Here is a 25,338-nt window from a genome sequence, read left to right as displayed (position 1 = left end):
TGGTCAGGAGTACAGTACAATTAGGACCACTACATATATCTTCACTGTACGCTGGCTGATCCCGGATGCCTCCAACAGCACCTCTGGACAAGGTTAACATAAAGGGTTCTCTCTCTATTATTAAAGCTATTTTTATCATTATTTTCAGTCAATTTCAAAGAGGTATAAATTAATAGTTCATAGAGCTTGACAAAGGCCTCCCCAAAACCCCTTTTTCATGTGGATATATCAGCTACTATTAAATGGTGTATAATTAAAAGATTAGATCACTTATGTCCAGTTTAAGCTTGAGACTTGCTCTTTGCACAGTGAAATTTCTGCAGACTCTTAACCATTTACGATTAATTTGCTTTGCAGAAGACAAAAAGTCTCTCCAGTCTTTGATTATGATTAATCTTGTATTTTCAACATCACGCAGACTTCCTGGTTTAGGGTCATCTACAGCTATAAAGACAAGTGAAAAAACACAAAACGAACAATCTCCATTTTACATGTTTTTATTAAAGTTGCATAAAAGTGTAACAAAATTGGGCAAAAACAAAACCTGTTGTTGATATTGCTACATTTGTTTGTTGGTTTGTCTAATCCTTGTCAAAAAAAAAAAAATACCACCACTCCTCCAGTCTGTATTTATTTTTCAGCTCTTGTACTTAGCATCAATATCAATAATAATCAGTATATGTATTTTATCTTTTTTTTTTTTTTTTTTGCAAATTTCCCAAACAGTAAAAAAAAACAGACTTGTCAATAACAGTCTAAAAAGGTATAATCCAAACCTGGATTTAAAAATTAAAATCCACTCAAATTCAGCTACTGATTGAAGTTGCCGGGTGCTTTGTGAGCAAAAAGGAAGAAAAAAAACAAAAACAAAAACAAATGCTGAGTGCTCAATCTGGAAACACCACTAGAAGGCAAAAGCAATCGCACCAAGATGCATCTGAATGGATTTTTGTTTAACTACATGGTTATCCAAGGCCCGGCATCAAGAAGTGTCATAATCACAATAAAAACAGACCAGTAATCAAACGGTCGATGTAAATAACATTGTTGATCTAAACAGAGTCACTGTATCAAGGCCTACAGTAAATATTACACACTTCTAAAAAAAGAAATAATCTCAAAACAAGGAGCAACAGAAGATCCATGTTTCTCCACACGCTGTAGTTCTGCTTAGTAACGCAGTTTGCATTACTTGAAAATAACATTTAAAAAAAAAAGAAAAAGGAAAAAAAAGGTCTCCTGTTTTTTGGTTTGTGTAACATAAATAATACCTAAGGCAACATCTGTTTAAAAAAACTGAAGAAAGGGAAAAGAAGGATGGAAATGGATGGGAGGAGGAAGGAGGGGATACCAAGGAGAAATGAGAGCAGCAGGATGAAAATGGGACAGTGTGTGTGTGTGTGTGTGAGAGAGGCAAACGGCCACGGTCTGCTGTCACCGCAGGTGTTCTCAATTGGTCACAGGGATCACGTGAATGTTACTGCTCCTGCTGTCGGCCTGAGAGCTTCAGCCTCCGATCCGATTGGTCCAGGACCGGAGACAGATGGCCCCTTTTTGGAAAATGACTGGCAGCTGCAGCGAAGCTCTACGCATCCCGTGACAACTGTGGACCTGTATCACTCTCCGTCTCGGCACATCTGCGTTTGCCGCCGCGGTAACATTTCCTCCGCCTCCAGGATGCCCCGAGTGTGTGTGTGTGTGTGTGTGTGTGAGTGAGAGAAAGAGAGAGAAAGCGAGATAGACAGTGAACACAATTAAGCAGCTTCGGTTCGTAACAATGACCTCCCTCCTGTCCAGACATCTTCCTGGGGGAGTCAAGAGACATTGACAGGCAGGAGAGGAGATAATCTCCACTCATAATCGAGTTGAAATCATTTCCTTAGAAAAAACAAGAAAGAGTGAGGAGGAGATGACGGGTTGGGATGCTGTGATTTAAAAAAAAAAAAAAAAAAAAAAAAAAGGCAGCTTTGTTCTGGGTTCCCCTTTTGAACTGTCAGTGTATGTGTGACAAGAAGAAAAAAATCAATACAAAAACAGGAACCAGTCCTATACTAAAAAAACAAATCTGTCATACAAGAACAGCAGAATATACAAGCCCCACCCTTCCCCCAAAAATCACTCCATACTATAACAGATGCTGCTGTACATTATGTAGCAACATACACTAGTAGCAACGAGCAGCCCGACACACACGTGTGTGTGTTCGGGCCGCACAGCAGTGGCTGCAGAAGAGCCTCTTCTGACTGCTCTACATATTCCAGGAAAAGACATACTGATGATTCTGAAATCATTCACATTCAGCCTAAAAACAGAACCACTACCCCTCTAGCATCAGATCTTTTCTTTTCGTTTTAAAGTCTAAAACATATCTGGTCACACGGCCCCAGCAGCCAACCAGTGACTTGTTTTTTTGTTGTATTTTTCAAAAGGTTCAATCACCAGTTTCCGCATTGCCGTACTAAAGATATACCATACGTTACTCTTTGTGGTCGGAGGTTGAGATTTTTCTTCCCCAAAATGACACAGTGCAGATATTTTAACACACACATGCACTCAAACGCGCACACAAAAAGAAGACAGTCTTTGAACGCACCACTGCAGCATTGCCTCTTTTCTTTTCTAAGGAGGAATAATTAGCAAAAGCTTTAACAACCCTCCCCGAAATAGGTAATTAAAATAAAAAATAATCAAGTGAAGTGATCCCCGTGCCCTCAAAAAGAACCAGGAAAAAAAAAGCGAATGATTTGCGAGGCTCGAGCATTGATTAGGCTCTGCTTCTTCTTTCCAAGTCTCCTCCCTCGTCTCCAGCCTTCCAGTAGGTTTTTTTTTGGGCTGCGGCTGGCACTTTCTCTTGTACTTCTTCCCACCGTCACCCGCCCAGCTCTCAGTAATTATGGGACTCGACTCCTCTTCCACTCCTCCTCAGACAGATGGAGGGAGGGAGGGAGGGAGGGGGGCTGGAGGAGGAAGAGGAGAGCCATATGATGGCTGCAGGAGAAGAAAAGCAGGAGGAGGGGAACGGCCTGGATTAAGACGGACAAGTCTGATTTGATTTTTCTTCTTTGCTAACGTGACAAAAAAAAGGAGAAAAGTGACATGAAAGTCTTAATCCAGGGAACCAAAAGAGGACGCAGAGAGTGCAACTACTTTGTAGAAGCAGAGACCGGGTTTAGTTGTGATTCATTTCACGATCTGCAATAGAAGAAAGCAGACATTGAGAGAAAAGAGTGGGGTGCAGTAGGAAGACGAGAGGTGAGGGCTGAAGAAGAAGAAGAAGAAGAAGAAGAAGGAGGGGACATGTAGCACGAGAAGGGGCGTTCTCATTTCTTCTGAGGCGTAGAGAGCTTCTGCATTCCTCGGATCTTGTCAAGTAGCTCTGAGACGAAGTCCTGCACGGAGACAGGAAGAACAGAACACGTGAGGTGAGGGTTGGAAGAGGAGGAGAAGGGGATGGTGGAGGGATGGACGGATGTAAATTACCTCAGTAGGTTTAAAACACTCAACCAGCAACTCCTGTAAAAAAAAAGAAAAAGAAAAAAGGTGAGATAGTGGTTTGGTTTCATGCCTGCTGGTGAATCTGTGCACATGAGTCTTACCTTGACTCTGGCTCCCCGCTCCACGTCACTGGGCATGTCTAACAGCTCGTCCACGTCTATCTCCAGCTCTGGGATGGCCTCCTCCTGCAGAGACAAGACAAGTGTGAGGATCAAGAACACCAGAAAACCCACAACGCTCTCAAAACAATCTCCTCTGAGCAGCCGTGTTTGATTAAATGAGGCATCTTCCATTGACCGGTGCATCTCCCTGTATGACATGTGGCTGGTTAGTGTCCAGTCCTGAACACTAGAGGGCAGTGCTCACCCAGCACATGTTCACAGCAGCAAAAGGAGACAAAGAACACGTGAAACAGACATGTAGACAGCTTTTGTGAGCTTTGCACTCTGAGTTAAGAGGATATACTTTCAAAGACGAAGATCTATAAGAAAATATCTGCTTAAAAACAAACGTGTTTGTCTTTTCCCCATGATTTCTTAAGAATACCCATTTTTCTTCCTCTTGTTACTTTAAATCTTCCACCAGCATCCGTGATTAAACAAAAAGGGGTAGTTTAAATTTCCAGACAAGGCCAGCGATATTTTTATAAAGATTACCAGACAACAATGACACACTGAAGAGCAAAAAGGAGAACTGTAAACATATGATTAATGTATGACTCACTGACAAAGAAATCTTCCTGCTGCAAATTTTATCATAGAGACGATTCCCAAAATAAGCAAAACACAACCATTTAACTAAACAGACGGATTTCAAGTTTTGGCTCATAGCATAATCAAGAGTAAGAGTGTGAAATTTTGAGGGAATTACTTAAGATGGATGTTTCTGCCATCTCTATCCGGCAGCCGCTTAGCAACAGGAGTGTGAGCCGGAGGAAAACACCTGGTCCGGTCCAATATGTGAAGATTCATTAACGCTGATGTTGAATCACAATGTTCAACGTGTTACTTGGCGAAAGAGATACAGAGAATAGCCATTTGGCCTCTATTCTGGTTAAAAGATTACCAACAATCAAAGGAACTGCATTTCATTCAAATTTCACAACCGTGAGTGAAAAGTAAACTAACTAATGTCATCAATTCTCCCTTTTCCTGCATTCAACAAGATAAATCTGTAAGTTTGGTTTCTTACATATTTTTTCGGTCTCTTTTATAAGTAAGAACTGATGATCAGTGAAAAAAATTTGCAAATTAATTTGAGTTTTGAAGGCATCTTTTCTTTTTAAGGTGAACTTTTTCAACGCTATAATGACGATAAAACGTTAATTTATTCAAAACTAGCCTGCAATTCACAATTAAAACTGAAACAACGGCAGAAAACAAGAGAACAAATGTTCCAACTTTCATTTCCAAGTCGGTTAGTTGTTTCCCGTATTTTAGGAGGTGATTTTGAGTAAAACCACAGTCCCTTCTGAGAAATGAGCAGTTCGGGGCACGTGCATGCAGGCTCACACCAGCGTTTCTGCCTCCTTTCTGCAGCTCAATTGTGACACCACACTCATGTCATTCTCTAGGAATCTCACCGTCCTCCCCCTCGGCTGGAGTTGCCCACGCCAGCTGTCCCTGCACCTGCCCCAAACTGCCCTCTAACTCGCCACACAAGAGCGCACAACATGCTGCGTGTGCACGTTTGTGTGTCAGATTAACCAAACAGTCGTAAAAAAAAAAAAAACTCCAGCGCCGCTCAAACCTCCCACACAAAGATTAGAGAATTATAAAATGCGGCATTAATAGGTCTGAGCTGAAATGTGCGTAAAAGGGAGGGGTGCAAGGATTTAATTCATCTCAGGACGGCCTGCATGTGCGAGATAGAGACGGGAAGTGACAGACTTACTGTCAGCGAAGTACCAAGCACACACTTTTTAGTATTAATGCAAACGCAGTATCAACACACATAACGCTTATGTGGCAGGATTTAAAAGTTAAAGATATGAAAGAAAGACACAAAAAGGTCCAAATACATATTTGGAGGGGGGGGGGGGGGGGGGGGGTTACGTCTGACACAAGATGTGCTTCCTTTCAACCGCAAATGAGGTTAAAGGAGTGCGTCTGGAAGAGGGAGCAGCTGAGTTGAGCTGCCTGAAAGAAAGGAGGAGGAGGACGAGGCGGAGGAGGAGGAGGAAGAGGCGAGGGAGATGTTGGAAAAGGCCGGAAGACAAGCTTCAGTGGAGACACAAAGAAAGCGGGGAATCACGAGGGAGGATTTCCAAAACAATCATCCAGACCGGCTCACTGATACTGGAGGGGGTTTGACTGCTGTCGGCAGATGTGCTCTCGTATCAAACATGATGTTGGCAAGCTCTGCAGGATCGACAGCAAAGCAGTGTGGAGCGGTTCAAAGAGGTCCAGAGACAAAAAAGAAGGAAGATGTCTCACTCTGAACTGTTTTTAGGATAATTGAGTATTGTTTTTCTGCATTAAACTAACAATGGTTATGTTCCCATGAATGCTTTTCATGCATATTTCAATAACAAAATCTAAAAAGGGGGAAGAGAGAAATGTTTTTATGAAGTGACTGTTGTCTTTCTTGAAAGAGCTGATGCATAAAAAGGTTAGATAGACATCAGATGATCACTTGAGCGTATGGCTTTTGCTAAATTTAGACCACAGACATCTGAAATAGCCTTTAATAATCGCAACGTGAATGAACAGAAAATGTCAAAGACGACATCTCTCCACCATCCTGTCTCACGTGTCCACGGTCTCTTGTTTTGATTCAAACTTTGTCCTTGGATTTCTGTTTTCCTCAAGGAAACGTCTTCTATCGCAGCCCTGGGAAACGCTAACCTGGCCAGACATCCTAAGTCCTTTCCTTTTCTCAACTCCCATTTCAAGCGAGGAACATGCGACGCAGACAGAGCGACAACCAGGAACGCTGGTGAACGACCGCTGTCATGCTTTGCAGTAAAAACTTGTTGATCCAAGGTCTTACTAGCGGCTTGTTTTGAACAATGACTCTTGTATGCTCCTGAATAAGTCAGGGCGTTAAGTTAAACTTTCAAATAAACCACAAAACCTCCAGAAATAGTCCTCGTAACAGGCTGTAATTGCTTGTAATTGAAAACAATTTACTCCCTTTTTAGTGTGCATAAGGCCGAGTAGCCACAGGTGACTTGTTTGTAAGAACCATCACTTTAATTTAAGCTGAACCACAATTACTGAACCACCTTTTCTGGGTATAAATTAGTGACATCGTCAGAGAAACAATACAAGACACTGTAAACCGGGAAATTGTCTGACTGTGTCCTCGCGGTTTTTAAATTTAATTACACTCTTCCTGACAAGCTTGCAAAAATATGACTTGCGCAGCACCGCCGTGCACAGAGCGAGCACCAGACAGCCGCGCGGCACGTCTGGAGGCTTCCTGCAGAACGGAGCACAATGAGATGTGACAGTATGAGAGCATGTTGTCTGAAAGCTGAACTCGCTCGCCTCCATCGTGGTAATGTTTCTCTCGCGGGGGGCGAGCGATGTGCGCGTAGTAGCATCACGCTCGGACAGAGCAACGCCGACTCGTTCACCTGAGAAACATAAGCTGCACATATGTAAGTGGGTCAGTGTGTGTGTGTGTGTGTGTGTGAGACGACAAAGGCTAACCGTGGCTTCTGCAACGAGAGAGTGAAAGCAAAGTTAATGGATCTTAAATCTGATTCAAACTTCATACGAGACTTTGATTCACTATGAAGCTATAACTCAAATTTAAGGTAAATCTAACGTTAAATAACAGCTATTAGATAACAATTCATAGCTAAGTTAGATGTGTAAGTAGGTCACCGAGGGCCTCCTGCAAGGATGCCGCAGCACGTCTTCCTGTGATAGCGCACGACACTTCTGACACATCTGATAGCATCTGAGTAAACTGTGTGCGCATGCATGTGTCGACGCACAAAGCAGTGCCTGTTCGACGCGTTAACAACCACAAGGATGAAGTTTAACAAAAGCTGCAGCCTCGGTAACAAACCGGGGTAAAAATAACCGAGCATCTACAGGATGGCCGGCCGCCCGCTCTGCAACAAAACACAACAAATGGTGCTTTTCACTGCTATGATGATGATGGAGGAGGAGGAGGGGGGGGGGGGGTATTAATGGCTGGCCTGGAGCAGACAGGATGGAGGAAGGAGGAAAAAGGGAACGAGTAGGAAAAGTAGCCGGTGTGGACACTTGTTGTGCACGTGCGTCTGCAACGTGCCACCCTCGCGCTCGGCAATGTGAGCAAAGGAAGTTTGTCTGATCAAGTTTAGCTAGGATGTGGTGTGATGCAACCGAGGACGTGCAACGTGATTTCTGACAAAGCCTGCATGCGAGCCGGCGGGCCCATGCTCAAACTCCCTCGTCGTTTGCATGTGCAGGCCCGTATCTCACATCCACGATGGAGCAAGTTGGGAAACAGAGCAAAGACTTGAGTCAAAACCTCAAACAAAGCATTTCTTTCTCTTACCTGAACAATTACACGCTTACTTTGCAACCACTATTATGCAAGTGTCACCACAGCAACAACAACAATGCCGTCCTTGCTGAAGCGACAGTTCAGAATCTGGAAGCCACCTCTAGGTGGTAATTCAAGACACCCTTGTGACTCGAGTGTTCATTTGGTCCAAAGTCATCTGATTAGCCCAGACAAGTGGATGCACACAGGAGGAAACCAGAGTGGAAGCAGTGGAAAAATACTGAGCTTTGCTTCCTGCTCCTTTATCTTTGTGTCAAATTTAATAGCCTCTCCTCTGTAGCTGGCACCGCTGTTCAGCCCACACTCAGTCAGTGGCGTTAGTAGCAGGCCTGCTCGTAGCGTTCGGGCCACATCGCTGCAGGCATGAAGCCACTTACGAGGGAGAAAGATAGAGAGGGAGTCACTGAAGGGTCAACGGGGGTGCTGGGATTAGAGATGCATCGTGTCAGTCGTCGCCTGCTGCTTTCCATCTCCCTCGTTTCGCCTCCCGTCGCTTCACACATACACACTTTATCAGGAATCTGCAGGGCTGGCGATAAAAGGCCCTCGACCGGCCGCTTCCTTTTGTAGGATCTCGCCTCCACCGGCAGGAAAGTTCAGTTTCGCTCAAAAGTCTCTGAAGGGGTTAAAACATAGGCAGCGACTTCCTCTCCGAGCACAGGGCCCTGGGAGATAATGGGGGAGGAGTAATTATGTCATTGTTTGGCTGCGTACGTGAGACAGGGGAAGAGGCCGGACTTGACAGAGCGACATTAGCTGCACTCGTACGTTTGTGTGAGTGTAATTAATGTAAGTGGTGAGCGGCCGCAGCTGCTGCAGAGACTCCGAGCCGTAAACCACGCTGATCCGTGATCAGCTGCGGCATATCTAATTCTGTCCAACAGCTTGGACGTGAGTTACGGTGCACCTTTTGTGTTTGTGTGTGCAGCTGATGTTAATCTCTATTGCACGTCTAATCAGTCAGATCCACTTCCCTGCAGGAAGAATATGACGTCCTGTTTTCAATCGTATGAAAAACAGACAGAGAGGGCTGCGGGCCGGACAACTGACCTCGAGTAGCTTCTCTGCAACAAGCTTACATACGGGAGACAAACTGGAAAATGTAATGTCATTGTTTCAGTCAGTCGTTTTAGTCACCGTTTTAACTGTGTTAATGCAATTTGACTGATTTTCTTTCCCTCTCTTGTGAAAGACAATAAAACATACGGGTGTTGCATTCGAAAATCTGAAATAAATGTTTTTTTCCCCCAGTATTTTTATTTTATTTTGAATGCACCCTTCATTTAACATATCCCACCAGCGGGCTCGATCCGTTTTGACTCTGCGTTTTATCTGCTGAGCAATAGGAACGGGGCAAAGTAAGACGCAGTTGGAGACGTTAATGCGTGGGTTGTTTCAGACTCCTTGCACAAGAACGCCAACGAAACTGGACAGATCTTCAGATCTGACACATTCCTATCATGAGGATGCGTTAGACCGGCTGCATTTGTCCAATCACACAGTAACAAAAGCCGTGATATAATATCAACACTAGAAATGTGCTGTGATTTTAGTGAAGGAGTGAATAAACACCAGTTGATGGATTTGGTCGGTTCAACCAGCTGCCTTGTCCAGCATGCTGTCAGGGGTGCAGAATAAAAGTCTTTTTTCATGGTTATTATCATTTATAAAAGCATAATGTAACACTGATGTAAAACAGAAACACTGCGGTTCCAGTATGATGTTATTTTTTGATCTCACAGACACACAGACACACACACACCCGCTCGCACACACACACACGGATCACTTTGAATTTAAAATGTCAAATGTAACCCAACCTTGACCCCTGAAAAAAGCTGCCCATGGTCATGGCTGCTCTTTGTATGGTTGACTGATTCACACATCAGCTTGTTTGGGCCGTCTGAACGCTTCAGCGGCTCCCGTGTGTGTGCCGACTGGACATGTCTGTGCTGCAGCTTCTCTGCTGAGACGCTGAGGGTCACAACCAGCCAAACGGGTCCCTGGCAACCGCGTGGTGCTGCAGCTGTGCTGATGTATGATGCTTTCCAGCAACTACACAAAAAATTTCTTTTTACATGCAGCTGTCAAGAGAAAGAGGCAAAAACTCAAATGATGAAACAATAGTGATTTATCTTGTAAATTAGCACGTGCAGATAGGGCTGTTCGATTTTGCCCAAAAATAAAATCTCGATTTTTTTCTCTCAAAATCCGATTTTCGATTACGATTACGATTATTTTGTGAATTGACAAAAGGCAAAGAAATTATTTCAAATATGCTGTTTTTTTATTGATCATTTGCCCCAAAATGAATGAATAAAGTGCAAAACTCTGTAAAATAAGTTGAAAAAAGTTTTAAAAAATATAATAAAATATAAAGTTTTATCTCTGAAAAAAAATCAGCAAATCAGCACTTGCAAACATACAGTAAGTTATATTTCCAATTAAAAAAAAAAAAAAAAAAAAAAAGTGAAAAATTGATTTTACGAGTTTCACGTTTTAACATCGTTTTAATTACATAATCACGATTACGATTTAAAATCGATTAATCGAACAGCCCTACGTGCAGATAACTAAACTGATGCATGGGGTCCTTTTGAGATAAAGGGAAATGTAAAGGGTTGGAGATGTTATCGGATTCATTCAAATTTTGTGACGACAGTAGCAATATGATAACAGGACTGCAGGTAATGAAGCTCTGATAAAAGGTGAAACAGTATGGACTTAATCAGGATATTTACAGTACATGACAGCAAAGGAGCTATCTTCCCCCCGCAGACAAATCAGATACGTCACTACAATCACATCATTAGGACAAACTGTGTGTAGCGATTACTCAGCGTTTCTCTGGATTTCATGTTACTGGCGAGTGGCATTTAGCGTCTGGATCTTCAACTGGACAAAACCAACTAGAGATTCAAATCTAATTTAAGAACAAACAAATATGGTTTGCAAACATTTTTGGATTTTATTTGCCATCCATACCTCAGATTATCATCTGGATATGCCAAAAAACAGCTTTAGGCTAAAGAACACGGCTCAAACGGGCATATGTTGAGTGGCTATGACATTAATGTGCCATTTCATGACCTGGCACTTAAATTTAAAGCTAAAGCCAACCCGAAGTGCCAGGAAATATCAACGCGTCTCTTTAAGTGTTCACAAATCAATGTCAATTTGAGCTGATGAAGGTAAAGGGAACACAAATGATTTATGTCAGAAAAATCAAAGCTTGCAGTTTACATCTAATCTTCGGTTGCGACATTTAAACCTCTGAACCCAACGTAGCCTCTGTGTTTCCATCACAATAGAGAGATTATCCAGATAATCCATTCTCTCTCCATCAGTCTGCTATTATTACAAAATCCCTCATCAGGAATATGTGACCCGGGCAGTGTTTCAAACGTCCACTTTTACCCTCCACTGCCTCTTGAGCAAAAAATGAAGGCAAGTGTGCAAAAGAGACCACAGCTGTTGAAATCACAGCACAGATGTTGTTCAGGTTATGGTTGTTAAGTTGTGTTTGTTTTAGGTAAAAGTAGTCTTGAGTAGTTCAATAAAACTAGTTTGTCCTGCTTTAAACTCAATATCCTCTTTCAGTTCATAAGCTTTTACATGTCAGAAAAACTGATCCGTTCTCGTAAATCTGATCAATTATTCTTTACAACGTTGCTTTGGTTCGCTGACGTTTATCAGCGTTCACATTCCAGACAGTTTCTCCTCTTCTCGGGAGCGGATGTGCAAACAAGTTCACCGTAGGATCAGTCTGAAACACAATGTTCAGAAAAATCTGCATCTGAACAAACCAAGAAGCTTATGAAATAATGACCTTATGGTCAGATGACACCTAAGAGAAAGGTTTTGGTTGCAAGCACAGCACCACATCTGGAGATAACCAAACACACTGTACTGACACAAATCCTTCACGCAAGGACAGTGGTGATGATTTTTTTGTGTCCGCAGGACCTGGGCGCCTTGCGGTCACTGAGTCAGCCGTGAACTTGTGTTTTAGAGTCAGATGTGAATCCTTCTGACTAACAGCTAAAGCTTGTCCAATGAGACCTGATCCCAATCACATCAGCCAATCCACAGCAGAAGGCATGAATCAAGGCATTGCAAGTGGCCCGGGTCCCAACCCACTGTGGCGTGACCTTTAGAGCGCCGCACATTAATAAATAGCTGCTAACCACGAATTGAAGCAATGTTGTTAAGAAGGGTGGGCCAAGGTTCCTGCTCAATGATGCATGAACAGTTACTACAAGTTAGTGCTGCTAAAGACGCTTTGACAAGTCTTTTCACGCGCTCCTGCTGGAGTTTGGATTAATGTTTGTTCAGTGAATGAGATGATGTCACGTATTGTGTAATTCATTGTAATTATGTCGATTATGTCTAATTCTAAGATGTCATTTATTATGTCTGGAGAGAAAAAACTGAAATAATGACAGTGTTTATTGTTCAAACAACTTAATCTTTTGCGCAATCAGTAATAAAAGTACTAAAATATCATAACACAATAAGAAAAAACACAAAAACAGAAGATCACACATTTGTGGGAGTTGATGCCACTACTACAATTGGACTGAAAAAGGCGATTACGTGCAGATTAAAGTAAGAATGCATACAAACAGGGATTACTGCAGATTACCATTATGTCACTCCTGGCGAGTAGCTCTACTACAAACACAACCAAGGGGCTCAACGTTTACTTCCTCATTTGCCATCTCATTCATCATTGAATAAAGTTATTCTGTTTTTTCTGGAGGAAATTAGACAAAAACAATCAAGTTCCTCTTAAAAATACCACCAATCCATTTTTAGTCTGTAATTTTGCAGGAACATATGTGTTAATTTGAAGAAGCGTTTCTTTTTGTTTTGTTAAAGATGTAATTTATTAGCATTTCAAAACAGATTATATACAAATATTATTCTTTAATTTAGAGTAATCATCAAAACAGCTTAAGTTATTGCCAATATATTGGTCCGGTTCATTTCATTTATCAATTAGTGACAGATGAACGAAGGTGATAAGAAGATCTAAAACAGTTCGTATGAAGAAACGAAAATGAAGAAAATGAAGAAAATTAAGAAAAGATAAACTTTTTATAAAAAACATTGTTATGCCACAGCATGTCCGTAGTATTACTAGACCGATTATACAGCTAAAATAAAACTTTCTAAGAATTACTTTGACAGCGTAGAACCATGGGGACATTTTAATTTAACCATCATCAGAGACCAAAAACAGATTTAATCTAAAACTTAGTTAAAGAAAATACGAATCTAGAGCTGTGGCTGTTCACCGTCTAAAGGATAAGCTTTTTAAATGTACCTTTAGTTAACTTGGACGATGGTCCCGCGTGCCGAGTGAGTGAACAGACATTGTGTCCATTTTTATTATTCATTAATGAATTTCCCTTCTCTGACGTTTGACCGTAGCCGGATCCTAATGCATAACTGACGCTGAGCGCTGACCGGCGGAAAGTCTAGAGCCACGTTTTAATTTTTGACACGTTCACTTAAAAGCATTAGTCAGTTCAGCATTTCAAGAGCATGAAGAAGAGTGAGGGGGTGGGGGGGGCTAGGCTGAGTCCTTTTCCTGATGATTCAGGGACCTTTAAATGGTCCTGTTAGCTGGATATGTTGCCCAAATATAGGCATTGGTTCCTTCCTGTTGAGCAATTAAATGCAAATGACCAGCGTCTAATGTTCTAACCTGACGAAAACCAGGAGGAGTAGCAGCTCAGGAGGTCACTAGTGATGAAAAAGCACTGTTTCTCTATTTATCTAACACTTCAGTCATAATCATTTCAATTCTGAGCGCAGGGACTGACTGGATCAGGTGCAGCAGATCAGCAGACCACTTCTGCCCCGAGTGACTAAACATTACTCACCGACCCAGAAACTGAAGGAACAAAGCCAGGTTAAGAATTAAACGAACGAACGTCAGAACCGCCTCATTCAATTAACATTGAAATGTAAACATACCAACCAGAAGAAGGAACACCCCGGCTACAAAGCCCGACACCATCTTCCTTCTCTTCCACTCGACTCACTGTAATCTGAATCATAATTCACCAAGAACTAGGGCTGGGCGATAAATCGAGATTTTAATATATATCGATATATTTTCAAACGCGATATGGTACGAGACAATATCGTTTATATCGATTAAAAATTTTATTTATTTATTTATTTTTTTTATGATTTTGATATACCGGTAGCTTATTTTGTGACAAATTGACTTGAATGTTTTATTTGAGATTTGCACAAATGTTTTGTTATTTGCACAACTGTCAACCTCAGTGGAAAAGTCTGCCTGTTACTGTCTACATTGTATTAATTGCACAGTGTATTTTAATTTAATTGTTATGCAGGAAAGGGAAATTTGTTTTATTTTATTCAAGAAGAATTTTTATTCTATATATGCAGGCAGTTTATTTTTATTTCATTTGTTTTATACATTTTGATATTGTGCAGACCTCTGTTAATAAATGTACCTGTGGGACATTTGGCACGAAGCTTTGTATTAAAACTGACAGTTTTTTTAGGGGTTTGCCTCAGAAAAAAATGAAGCTAACAGAGATGCTATGCTATAATGCTTTGGGGGAAACCCCAATTATGGCACAGAAAAAATATCGATATATATCGAGTATCGCCATTCAGCTAGAAAATATCGAGATATGACTTTTGGTCCATATCGCCCAGCCCTACCAAGAACGGTGTTTTGTTTTTCATCTGACTTACTTATGGGAGTCAGTCCTGGCTCTGATTTCTTTTATGACTACATAAACAACACATTTTTCTTCTCCTTTACTCAGAGGAGATAATGTGGATCACTCTTGCATGGTGTAATAGCATTCAAACAGTAAATAAGCACAACATAACAACGAGAATGAGGTCATAAACTGAAACGATTGGATGCTGCTTACCAACAGCTCAACTGATGTTAACGCAGATGCACCTCCTGGGACTGAAATACACTCCTAAATGGATCAATGTAAACTCACTCAACCTGTAGCTGCTACTAGCACAGGATTTCACGGCGGTATGGCTCCGTACATATGATCCGTGCCAGCTTCAGTCCAGACTGTTATACAAGAGAGACGAGCATTGGTTGATTTGTTGTTTTCATACATTTTAAACCTGGAGGCTGATGAAAAGGCGCGCTCGTCTCTCATTTCTGAGCCCCATTCGAAAGACAACACCCTGAGGCCACGTACAGCAATAACAAAAAGGTCTGAGTGCCAAACTGCATCACCATTGTGATCATTTTAAAAAGCCTCCTCGAGGGTGCAAGAACTTCCTCACAACTGATGGAGAAAGCACACTTAAGAGTCACAAAATGATTAATAATTTACAAATATAAATTTGTTGAAGAATGTAAGTGAAGTGTGTGAAGCCATGCAGTGAAGATCCGAGTCATAAACACTGTTAGTCTGTAAAAGGACGCCCACTTAATCTACAAACGCAACATGAAGAGTCTCTTTTGCCATTTCCTCTACTGCTCTAAATTTTTTAAGTTAAGCTGCCAGATCCGGTTCTTAAAACTGCAATATTAATCTTGCAAATCAGTGAAACTAACCACTAAACCGCCACTTGAGAGTCTGACCCCTGATGGGTGTTAAATCCTACATACTCAGCCTTCCTTCCTCTGACATGGACAACAGGTCACATCAACGTATCACACAGTTCATGCAAAGTGTCAAACTGGAAGTAGTTTCTACAGAAGAGGATTTGAGTTCCTCAGGATGGTACGGTTCTTCTCCAATCTTACCATGTTTACACAAGGCCTCGTAACCTCTTCACCCAGTACCAGCGGTCACACTGTGCTGCGTCCTGTTGTTCATACTTCACAACTCTTGCCAGAGGAAAGACAGATTCGTGCAGCACTCCTTAAACGCTCATCTAGGTTCAAATGAGTGCAACATCTGATATCTTTAGGGTTACACATACCCTCACGGTTGCGTTCATTTACTTGGAAACCACAGGTTCAAGACCAGCAACCGACAATTGCATGTTGATTTTCAAAAGTAGTGCACACACAAAGAAAGGAAAACAAGCAAAGCAATTAAGAAAAAGGAGAAATCAAAAGGAATTTACAATTAAGGGGATAGGCATTAGCAACTGAAACGTGGCAAAAGCAAAAGCAGTGACAGAATTGCATAAGCAATCAAAAGATACTAAATTAAAGGACAATCATTGCAGCTACGACATCTGTCAGTTCAGCTGTTGTCTTATGTGCAACTTAAAGCTGCAGCATCAGGACTTTTCTGCTTTATCCACGCGCACTTAAAAATGTCTGTCTAATTGGACTACAGTTCCCATCGGCCAAATAATTCTGTCCAGATGACGTTTTGAGGACAAGCTGTGAGAACCCCTGAATCAGAGCTGTGCTCATTTTCTTCTTGCAAGAAGGAACAAAGCAAAAACAAATTTCTCTGTTCTTGTGGAGAATGTAGAGGCCTTCCGCCTTCTGCATCGCAGCTATGCACGTAGGCTATGCACATCGCCTACGCCGCTTCTGGAGTTTATACTTCTGCGTTATTGATTGCGTCTCTCTAATTACACCACCAAACACCAGGCAGCAGTGTAGGTTACTTTTTCTGCAGCACCGTAGCTCTCAGTGCCGAGTTTACTCTAGTTTACTTCCTGTATGATTTTTTTTTGTTTTTTCGATTTTTTGGGCACTTGTGGCCTTTATTGGGAAACTAGGTAGACAGGAAACGGCTATAGAGAAAGAGAGGGGGGGAAAGCATGCAGTAAAGAGCGACAGGCAGGACTCGAACCTACGTAACCTGCACGAGGACTACAGCCTCTGTAAATGGCGCCTGCTCCACCCACCGAGCTACCCAGGACCCGCTACAGAGTAAATTAAGTATATTTTCCGTGAGGTGGTCTTGATGAATGTTGTGGTTTTCAGTAAACTATCGTTCTTACCAGCTGGAAAACATATATAAAACATGAACAGCTGTGGGAACATTAAAAACTGACAAAATCAAATCAAACAATCATGTTTCTTGCAGATCGTGTCAATGCATAGTTACATTTGGAGAGAGCTGCTTGTCAAAGTATTTGTAATTTAATTTGCTAATTCTTTTTGTCGCACAAGAATTTTTAGGATTTTTTAAATACCTGACATGTTTCAGCGATTCCTTTTGCCTTCATCAGAGTCACAAGATGTGTGTGACCCGCCATTTATCAGCTGATGTGAGTAAATCATCAATAAATATTTGTGTTGACGTGAATGAATCTACGTGCACTTTCAAACAACACCTTTTCAGGCCCAGATTGCCTGAAGCAGAGGTCGCCGACGAGTTGTCGTTAAATCTGCAGTCAGCACTTGTTATGTGTGAACAAGCCCAAGACTCAGAGGTGGTCTGACGCACTGCTGAGCTGTTACTGAGATGTTCAAAATACTCAAATTCAAAAGACTTTATTAATCCCTGAAGGGATCATCAGCAACAGTCGCTCACAGAAAACAGATATCTAGACTACTAAACATCGGTATCTGCCTGCCAACCCCCCATATGAGCTGCAGCCACTTAGAGAAAGAGACTTGGGGTGAGTTATTCGTGAGGAAGGTTATCCTAAAGACATGATTTGCCATGCTACAAAACAAAAGGGCAACTATTTAACTGATATCCAACTTTCTCCGTAGCACAAAGAAACCTTGCTGCCTGACTACTCTCATCCACTCACTGACCCATATTCTCGGTCATTTCTTTTGGTTTTTTTCCCTTCGTTTGTGTTCGAGTCATAGCACAAACTTCTCTGTGGCCTTAAATGCACCATGAATTCCTCCCCAACCAGAACTGGATAGTGCTAAAAAAAATGTCTGTGTTTTAAGAGTAATAAGAAGTAGTAATACTCCCGTGTACACCAACACAGCCGCTGTTAGTTTAATACGTACTGAAATGTGGTCGCCTCATGTTTCTCTTGCTCACTCACTTCCTGTGATAAAAAGCTTCGACATTCCTTCGAATGACTCAAATCCCTTACTTTACATCCCTCTCTTTTTCATCCTCGCCGTCTCGCGCAGGGCACTCTCGGCTTCCTTCCGATCTTACTCACAAACTGCCCCGAACACGTGATTGGTCTCCCTCACAGTATCCTTGGCCGCGGTCCACCGCTCTAACTCTCCCGTTTTATTCACTCAGTGTTTTTAACGGCGTTCACTTAATCAGCGAGTCGGGGCTGCAGCACATGCTGAGTCACCCCCTCGGTCAGCCAGGACGATCGCTGTGTGAACGACATGTAGGCCCACATGTAAGCTATTAGCAGGATGTGTGTATGCATGTCTGTGCAACTGTGTGTGTGTGTGTGATCATGCTGGTGAGGGGGGTGTTTACAAAGACACAGTGGACTCTTTCACACACTCTGTGCAACAACCACTCTTTGTAGCCCGTCTCTTGTGAAACAGGGTAAAACTGATTGGTATTCAGACCTTTATACGCTTAAAGGGAATGTTACACACCGTCTGTCTGCTGCACATCTGTATCCTTTTACAAACATGCAACGCCTACGCAACCTGGATCTAAACATCGCAGCTCTAATACCCCAATGTTTGACATCCAGCAGAGTCAAACTCTTTTTTTTTTCTGTGTTAGATAAGCTGTTATTTATGTTTAGTTTAAAGATAATTCTGTTTTAACAGGAAGCACAGAACCCCCCTCTGTTTTTTTTGTTTAACTGTAAAGTGAAGCTCTTTATTTAGCATCATTTCCTCTTTTGCTGTGGGAAGTGTGCCTTGGTGACGTCAGAAATGTTTAACTAACATAACATCACTTTAAACATTATATGTTTCAGTTTTAGTACCAATGTTCAGTTTACTAGAAACTCCTAACACCATAATTGACATCTCATAGCTGAGTAATGACAGAAAACTTGGTAAAAATAAATGCAGCTATTTGAAGAGCATTTAATGTGGTTTAAAGCTTTTAAAACGTTATGCCTTAAGGGAATGGGTGTTGTACCAGCCTGCTGGGCTTCTTATGCCTTTGGGGAAACCCTGAGTGACAGATGTGATGCAATGCTTGTGGAAATAAAACGTAATTAATGTCCCGAGGTAAGCGCTAACTCTGCGGGTTGATTTCTAAACACAATCAAAGCGCTTTCTGCATCCCAACTTCTTTAGGTTAGTGTGAACAAAGAGTTTCTGTTTTCCATGTAACAGTCAGAAGGCAAACTCCTGAGAAAAACATGATAAATGATAAGAAGTTTAGTTCTCGCTGCCGTTTCATTCGTTAGTCTGTGCAGCATGCAGAAGATCACAAAAGCGCTTTCTCCTCCGACTTTCCCTGCCTCCTCCTACTACTTTTTCCTTCTCCTCTTGCCATCCCGTCTTTTTTCTCCTTCCTTTTCTCCCCCCATTTGTTGCATTCCTGCTCGCCAATTCTGCATCTGTTCTCACTCATATTCCCATATGTGTGTGTGTGTGTGTGTGTGGCCACGTAGGACCCCGGAGTTTAGGGATTGGTCCACCCACTCGCTCCACTGTTAACTGTGTAGCTACTGGTTGGCTCTGGCACACTCGCAAAACGAGCTGAGAGTAAAACAAGTCTTTTACAGACAAATAAAAATTTAACGGGGCAGTTACCATGGAAATGAAGCCATGAGTGGGTGAAATGTGATTATTCTGCTCAAAAGCGGAGCTGCGGACCTGGCCGTTTCCCTAGAGTGAGCTCAAACTCACTTAGCACCTTCTGCACAAAGCCACTAACAGAGCGGGGGCTCGACAACGACGTCAACGGAGAAGAGTGCAGACAATATTTATGAAGCAGCTGTTTGAAGAAACGCTGCCTGCCAGCTTCACGGTTTCCAATTTCAAAACTACCGTGGACGGGGGTTAAAAATAAGTCGGAAGGTGGGGATCGTGGGATTTGTAGCCTCTAATGCAGCTGTTCCCCCCCCGTCCTCCCCCTCCAGACATACCGACTCAGCCAGATCAGATAACCTCAAGGACCCCCTTATCAGCATCACCCAATGCATCCCGAATGTTTTTATTTGAAGTGACTTTAAACTAGATAACAGCTGACGTTGGATTTTATCTCCTGATAACTTTTGGCTCCCTATTTGAACCGTTAATCTGCTAATTTTACTGAGAAAACTAATATATTCACCATAAATCCTATTAAAATTACACTTTGCACACCCATGTCACTATAGACGGGGGAATAAGTAAAGCCTGGCTCTTGATTTACGTGAAGGTGTTTTTGTTTTTTAATACCACATTAACATCTGCTGCCCAGGTAAAACCCTGCTAATGTTCCAACAGCTTTAATTATAATCCTGCATTAATTAAAAAAGGCTTTTAATTTTTAAAATATGATGCAATTTCACTAAGCTTTCTGCAACCAAATGCATGAAACTACTACTTTTTTTCCTCTTTCTTTCTTTCTCCCCAGTGCATGGTTAACCAATATAAACACTGAGCAATCCTTGTTGCCATGGAATCATACTAAGGCTCGACTGCTCACTAATACCCGCTGCAACTCTGGCTGATAGCCTGACTAAGTGGCTGGATGAATATCTGATGAGCCGACTGGCAGAGACGACTGGCTGACTGCTTGTAGTATGTTTAAAGGGATTATATGAATGGGTAAATAGCTCATAATAATAAAATTCCCCTGCTGAGCAAACTCCTTGTGGTTTTATTAATAGACGTGACATGTCTCAACAGAGGGAATATGAGAAGACACGGATGTGAAATAATGGAGTGTAACTATATGGTTGGTTAAAAAAAAGGGGGTAACAAAGGAGGTAAAAAGGAGTAACACACCAGTATGGTCGGTAGCGGGGTTCCCCGTGCACGTGCCCTGCTCCCACGACCTGCTGAACACGTCTCCAGTTACACTGTTAGCAACACGTGCTTCTTATCTGCTGCTCCAAATGTGTCTCCATCAGTAAATTAATCTCTTTGTTGTCTAACATCCGTGGCAGAGACGAGACCAGGACAATGAAAAGAGAAAAAGGGGGTGGGGGGGCACTATGGACAAAAGCCAGAAATAGGCATCACCATTAGAGCCGGATGAGGAATGTGTGCGCAAAAATGTGAAACAGCTCATTAATATACCATTTACATGACTATAATCTGACGTCCGCGTGACCCGGGCATAATAAATCTTTGTCAGGCCCAGGTCTTTAATGTGTAGACACGACACATAGAGCCTTGGATTGTCCTCTGGGAGGTTTTGTGGGAGTCTGAGTGACCCTGTTTACAGACCTGATAATGATCAGTGCATTCAAGCATGCATGACTGAGTGGATTATTGAATGAAAGTTTGATGTCGGACGGACAAACAACAGAGGAGAGTCTGGGGAGGATTAAAAAAAAAAACATTTTAAATCAGGGATTGGATTGAAATTTAGATCTTGGTCTCATCTCAAAACAGAAGCCAGATCGAGCCGCATTTTAAAAGTCACTTAATCTTCTGGTGAGTCGTTAAAAAAAAAAAAAAAAAAAAAAAAAAAAAAAAACAGTTTGCACTGCCAAGCTTTTCTCCTGAGCTCATTTACTCAAGACTTTTTGGACTCTCCAAGGTCCGCACAAAGCCCATTAATCCAATATTGGCTCGCAATCAAAGCACATCAATTTCAAAAATCCTTTCATCACATCTGATCCGTCATTTCACAGGATATCCCTGCCACACCATCCATCAAGAGCGATGCCCTGTTGATAGCATGAATAGACTGACAAGTAACACAAGACATCACAGACAATCCCTCTGTGTTTTTCCTGACATCACATGATCAGTTTATAGCTTTCCGTAAGTGCATGATTACACGAGGCCCGGTATAATATTTGGTTACCGTAAGTCACTGGAAGGGATTTTGGGGCTTACAAGTGTAAATATAAACAGAGCCAGACCACAGCCGACTCGTCTGCAGCTTGACAGCAACCCGTCATTACAGAAATGTCAGCTCATCTATTTATACGCTCGCATCTGCGCATCAGTGAAAGTTTTGAGGGCCTGCAGAAAGGACAACGATCATCCGGTGCAGTCCGGGCCTTTTTCCTCCGCACGCGCCTGCTGGAAATTCTTCAAACCCGTTAAGTCGTCGTACTCTCCGCACTAGGAATAGAATATGGGTCAATGCCAGCTCAATGGAGTTGACATGAGCTTACCAACTACTGACGCCAGCAGCTACAACACAGCCAGGTTGCATTGTAACTACAGGGGCGCTGGGTGAACCAGGGTTCGATGCCGTCCACTGGACATCTAAAGATAGCAAGGACCGATGGTCGTGTGCACATTGAGAGAGATCATTATGAATCATAAAAGCTGTATAACGCACATCCTAGGTCACCTCTGTACAGACTCCTTACTCCGGCACTTTAAAACCAACATGTTGCACATTTTTTCTTTTAATATTATTTGTTCTTTTGTATTGAACAAAATCACCCCAACAAATTCCTTGTGTGTGTTAAACTACTTGGCAATAAACTTCTTTCTGATTCTGATAAAGTCAGACTCCTTGGTAACATCTTATGTCTCTGCCTCCAAAAATAAAATAAAAAACTTTAAACACTACAAATCAACGTTTCCCCCATTAAATCGCTTATTATGAGTCTATTCTCTTATAATGAACCAAAGAGCAGCTATGCAACAGAAGATACATCTCAAACGTCTCCTCACAAAGAATTAACTTACAGGTGTGCTTTAAATCCCTCTCAGCCAATCAGAACAAAGAGTCGAGGCTATAAAAGCAGCATGTGCCACATTTAGCAGACCTCAGGGAGAGGGCTGGAAGTTTAACCGGGTTGCCCATTTTATGCGACTGAAATAAATGAATTACTCGTAATTGGCTTGAACGTCCACGAATGTCCTTCAGCACTTTATCCTCCAGCATGCGGCCCAGACGGTTAATAGTTCAGGGCTGTTAAATAATCAAAGCTTTAGGCCAAATGCACACACACACACACTGGGAAAAAAAGGGCCTCTGAAACGTGTCTTTATCAAGTGTTTTCTTTAGGACTGATCACCTCTGAGGATTTTTTGGTTTTTAACTCAGGGCTGATCAATGAGGCTGGTTTTGATCTATTTCTAGGCCGGTTATTGTGTGATGTCTTTACCTCGCAGTCGTACAGGTCCGTGAGCTGGTCGATGATCCACTCCTCCAGGTTGAGCCTCTTCCTCAGCTCCTTGCGGTCGTACTTGACGGTGACTCGGCCCTGCTTCCTGACGGGGGTGTCCGGCTCCTCGGCGGCCGGCGTCTGGAAGTAGACCCGGGGCTGCGGGCTCGTCTCCGGGCTCGTCACCGCGGCCATGCTCGCTGGTCCACACAGAAGATTCCCCCCGGTGTGGAACTAGGAAATGGCTTTTGCAAAATCCTGACTGATTTAATGTGTGACTTGGGGAAAAATAACCCCCCCCCCCCTTTTTTTTTTTTTTTGTGGAGAAAAGCGCCGCCGGACCTGATGCTTTTGTCTCCCGGAGCCGCTCAGAAGGACGCGGACGGGGCTCGGGGGTAAAACTCGGTAAAAACGTGGATAACAACCGGCTCACGGAGATATTCACAGCGTGCAAAACTCTGCTTAGATTAAAATAAAATAAATAAATAAAAGACAAGGCAGGCGGCGGAGGCAGAGCCGGTCCAAACTCTCAACAAAGACGGATCACACCTCGCTCTGCTCTGGCCCCACGAGAGCTGCGTGCGCGCGACTGCTCTGGAGCGCCTCTGACGTAGAGACGAGGAGGAGGTGGAGGAAGAGGAGCCCCGACCACGATAACTCCACCCACTAGGGCTCAACATTACCTGCGATTATTGGCCCTGTCCCAATACTACCACTACCCCTAGTTTTCATCCCTACCCCTAAATTTTGCACGTTCCCGTGAGGGTAGTGGTGTCCCAATTCCTCGTTCCACCTAGGGGTAGTGAAGAAAAGTAGTGTAGTGGCTATGAATCTGCCCCTTTCCGATGCACACTAGTTTGATCTAGGGACAGAAACATTTCCCAAAATGCTTTTCGTCGTCATTTGCGGACTGAATCCAAAAAAAAAACATGGCGGACATTTCTTATTTTTTAGTGAATAAAATCAATATTTTGAGTTAGTCTCTGCATAAAAATGCGTTTTGATTACATTTATAGCGAGAAATATATATTTTACTTTCATAATATTCACTCAGTGAATAATAATAATCACTCGTTTGCCTGATTGCCGAAGATCACGCCAGAATAAAGGCTGATTTATGGTTCCGCGTTACACCAAAGCAGAGCCTACGGCGTAGGTTACGTAACCTACGCCATAGGCTCTGCGTCGATTTAACGCGGAACCATAAATCAGCTCCGGAGCCGGCAGGCAGAAATCTCGAAATTTTCGGAGCAAATTTCTTAACAGGCGTAGCTACAACTGTTAGATTTCATCTATTAAACCAACATTTATCTTCCTAAATGATTTATTTCAGCCAGCGGTAATTCTCAACAGAGCTGCAGGTTTCTCCCCCGGGACGACGGCGCAGGGCGATCACGTCTGAAATCAGGCTGCTGCTCTTCTAGCCGGCGGCTCTTATCATCGGTGAAAACATCGGGTCAAATTTCTTAACAGGCGTTATTTGGATAAACTGAGCCCAGGTTTGGGATCTTAACGGTTACTTTTACGCCTGAAAAAATATTAAAACTTAATAAAGTGGCATATTAACAGCGCTACAGCTGAAATTAAAACAGCTTTTGGCTCTCAGCTGATTTTAGGGGTGGTGCTGAAAGTAGGGGTAGGGGGAGTATTGGGACAGGCCCCTGGGAAGATTTCAAGTGCCCTAAAATCTGTCCCTTCTTTTTTAGGGGTAGTGAGAGTGAGGGAGGGCTAGTGATAGAAAATAGGGCTAGTGAAAGAAAGTAGGGGGAGTATTGGGATTGGGCCAATATAGGGTTTGGTCGCCAAGGTGCATTCTGGGACTGGGCGGCCGTTTTGGCAGCGTTGTGAGTGTAAACAAACAGCACTGTAGTAGCAGTGTGGTAGCACCAAGTGAACAGACGGAATGCAAAAAAAACTTGTTAAAATGCCGGAAAGGAACTGGAATTTACCGGGATACCTTAAACAAGGAAGCCAGGGACCAATACATGGAGAAAATAATGATTATTAACGGTTTGGATCCATATGAAATGCCTTCTAAAGAGTGGAGCTCCGACGAGGACTTACTGCCGCAGTTCTGCACAACCGACGTCTTCGGCTACCTTGTTTGCGAGTGTTTGGCAGCTGCTTCGGTAAATGTTTGACTCGAAGATTGGGGTTAATCGCACCGCAGAGAGCTGGCCAGCAACTGCGTTTAGGTCAAGAAGTGGGAATAACACTCGTGTGAATGATCCGACCCCGGTCTGTGTGAGTGTTTGTTTGTGGTTT

General features: G+C 42.6%; 1 protein-coding gene across 1 annotated transcript; it reads right to left on the bottom strand.

Annotated features, from left to right (window-relative positions):
- Positions 1–481: 481 nt before the first annotated feature.
- On the bottom strand, positions 482–23,666 carry ppp1r14bb (protein phosphatase 1, regulatory (inhibitor) subunit 14Bb). The gene is made up of 4 exons (XM_061709873.1): positions 23,074–23,666; positions 3,597–3,680; positions 3,481–3,513; positions 482–3,389 (listed from the first exon to the last, which is right to left on the bottom strand). Exons 1-4 carry the CDS (start codon positions 23,266–23,268, stop codon positions 3,321–3,323), a joined length of 381 nt encoding a protein of 126 aa, XP_061565857.1. The 5' UTR covers positions 23,269–23,666; the 3' UTR covers positions 482–3,320.
- Positions 23,667–25,338: the final 1,672 nt, after the last annotated feature.

The sequence above is a fragment of the Cololabis saira genome, chromosome 20, assembly GCF_033807715.1.
Source record: "Cololabis saira isolate AMF1-May2022 chromosome 20, fColSai1.1, whole genome shotgun sequence".
In the NCBI taxonomy this organism is placed as follows: domain Eukaryota; kingdom Metazoa; phylum Chordata; class Actinopteri; order Beloniformes; family Belonidae; genus Cololabis; species Cololabis saira.
This window is presented reverse-complemented; position numbering and strand designations above follow the sequence as displayed.

Bases quoted from the DNA above. Each gene is read 5' to 3' on its own strand.
- ppp1r14bb (XM_061709873.1), bottom strand. From the start codon at position 23,268: ATGGCCGCGGTGACGAGCCCGGAGACGAGCCCGCAGCCCCGGGTCTAC. The intron at 3,681-23,073 runs GTAAAGACATCA...TTGTCTCTGCAG, and splicing joins CGGACCTGTACGACTGCGAG to GAGGAGGCCATCCCAGAGCT. The intron at 3,390-3,480 runs GTAATTTACATC...GTCTCCGTGCAG, and splicing joins AGTGTTTTAAACCTACTGAG to GACTTCGTCTCAGAGCTACT.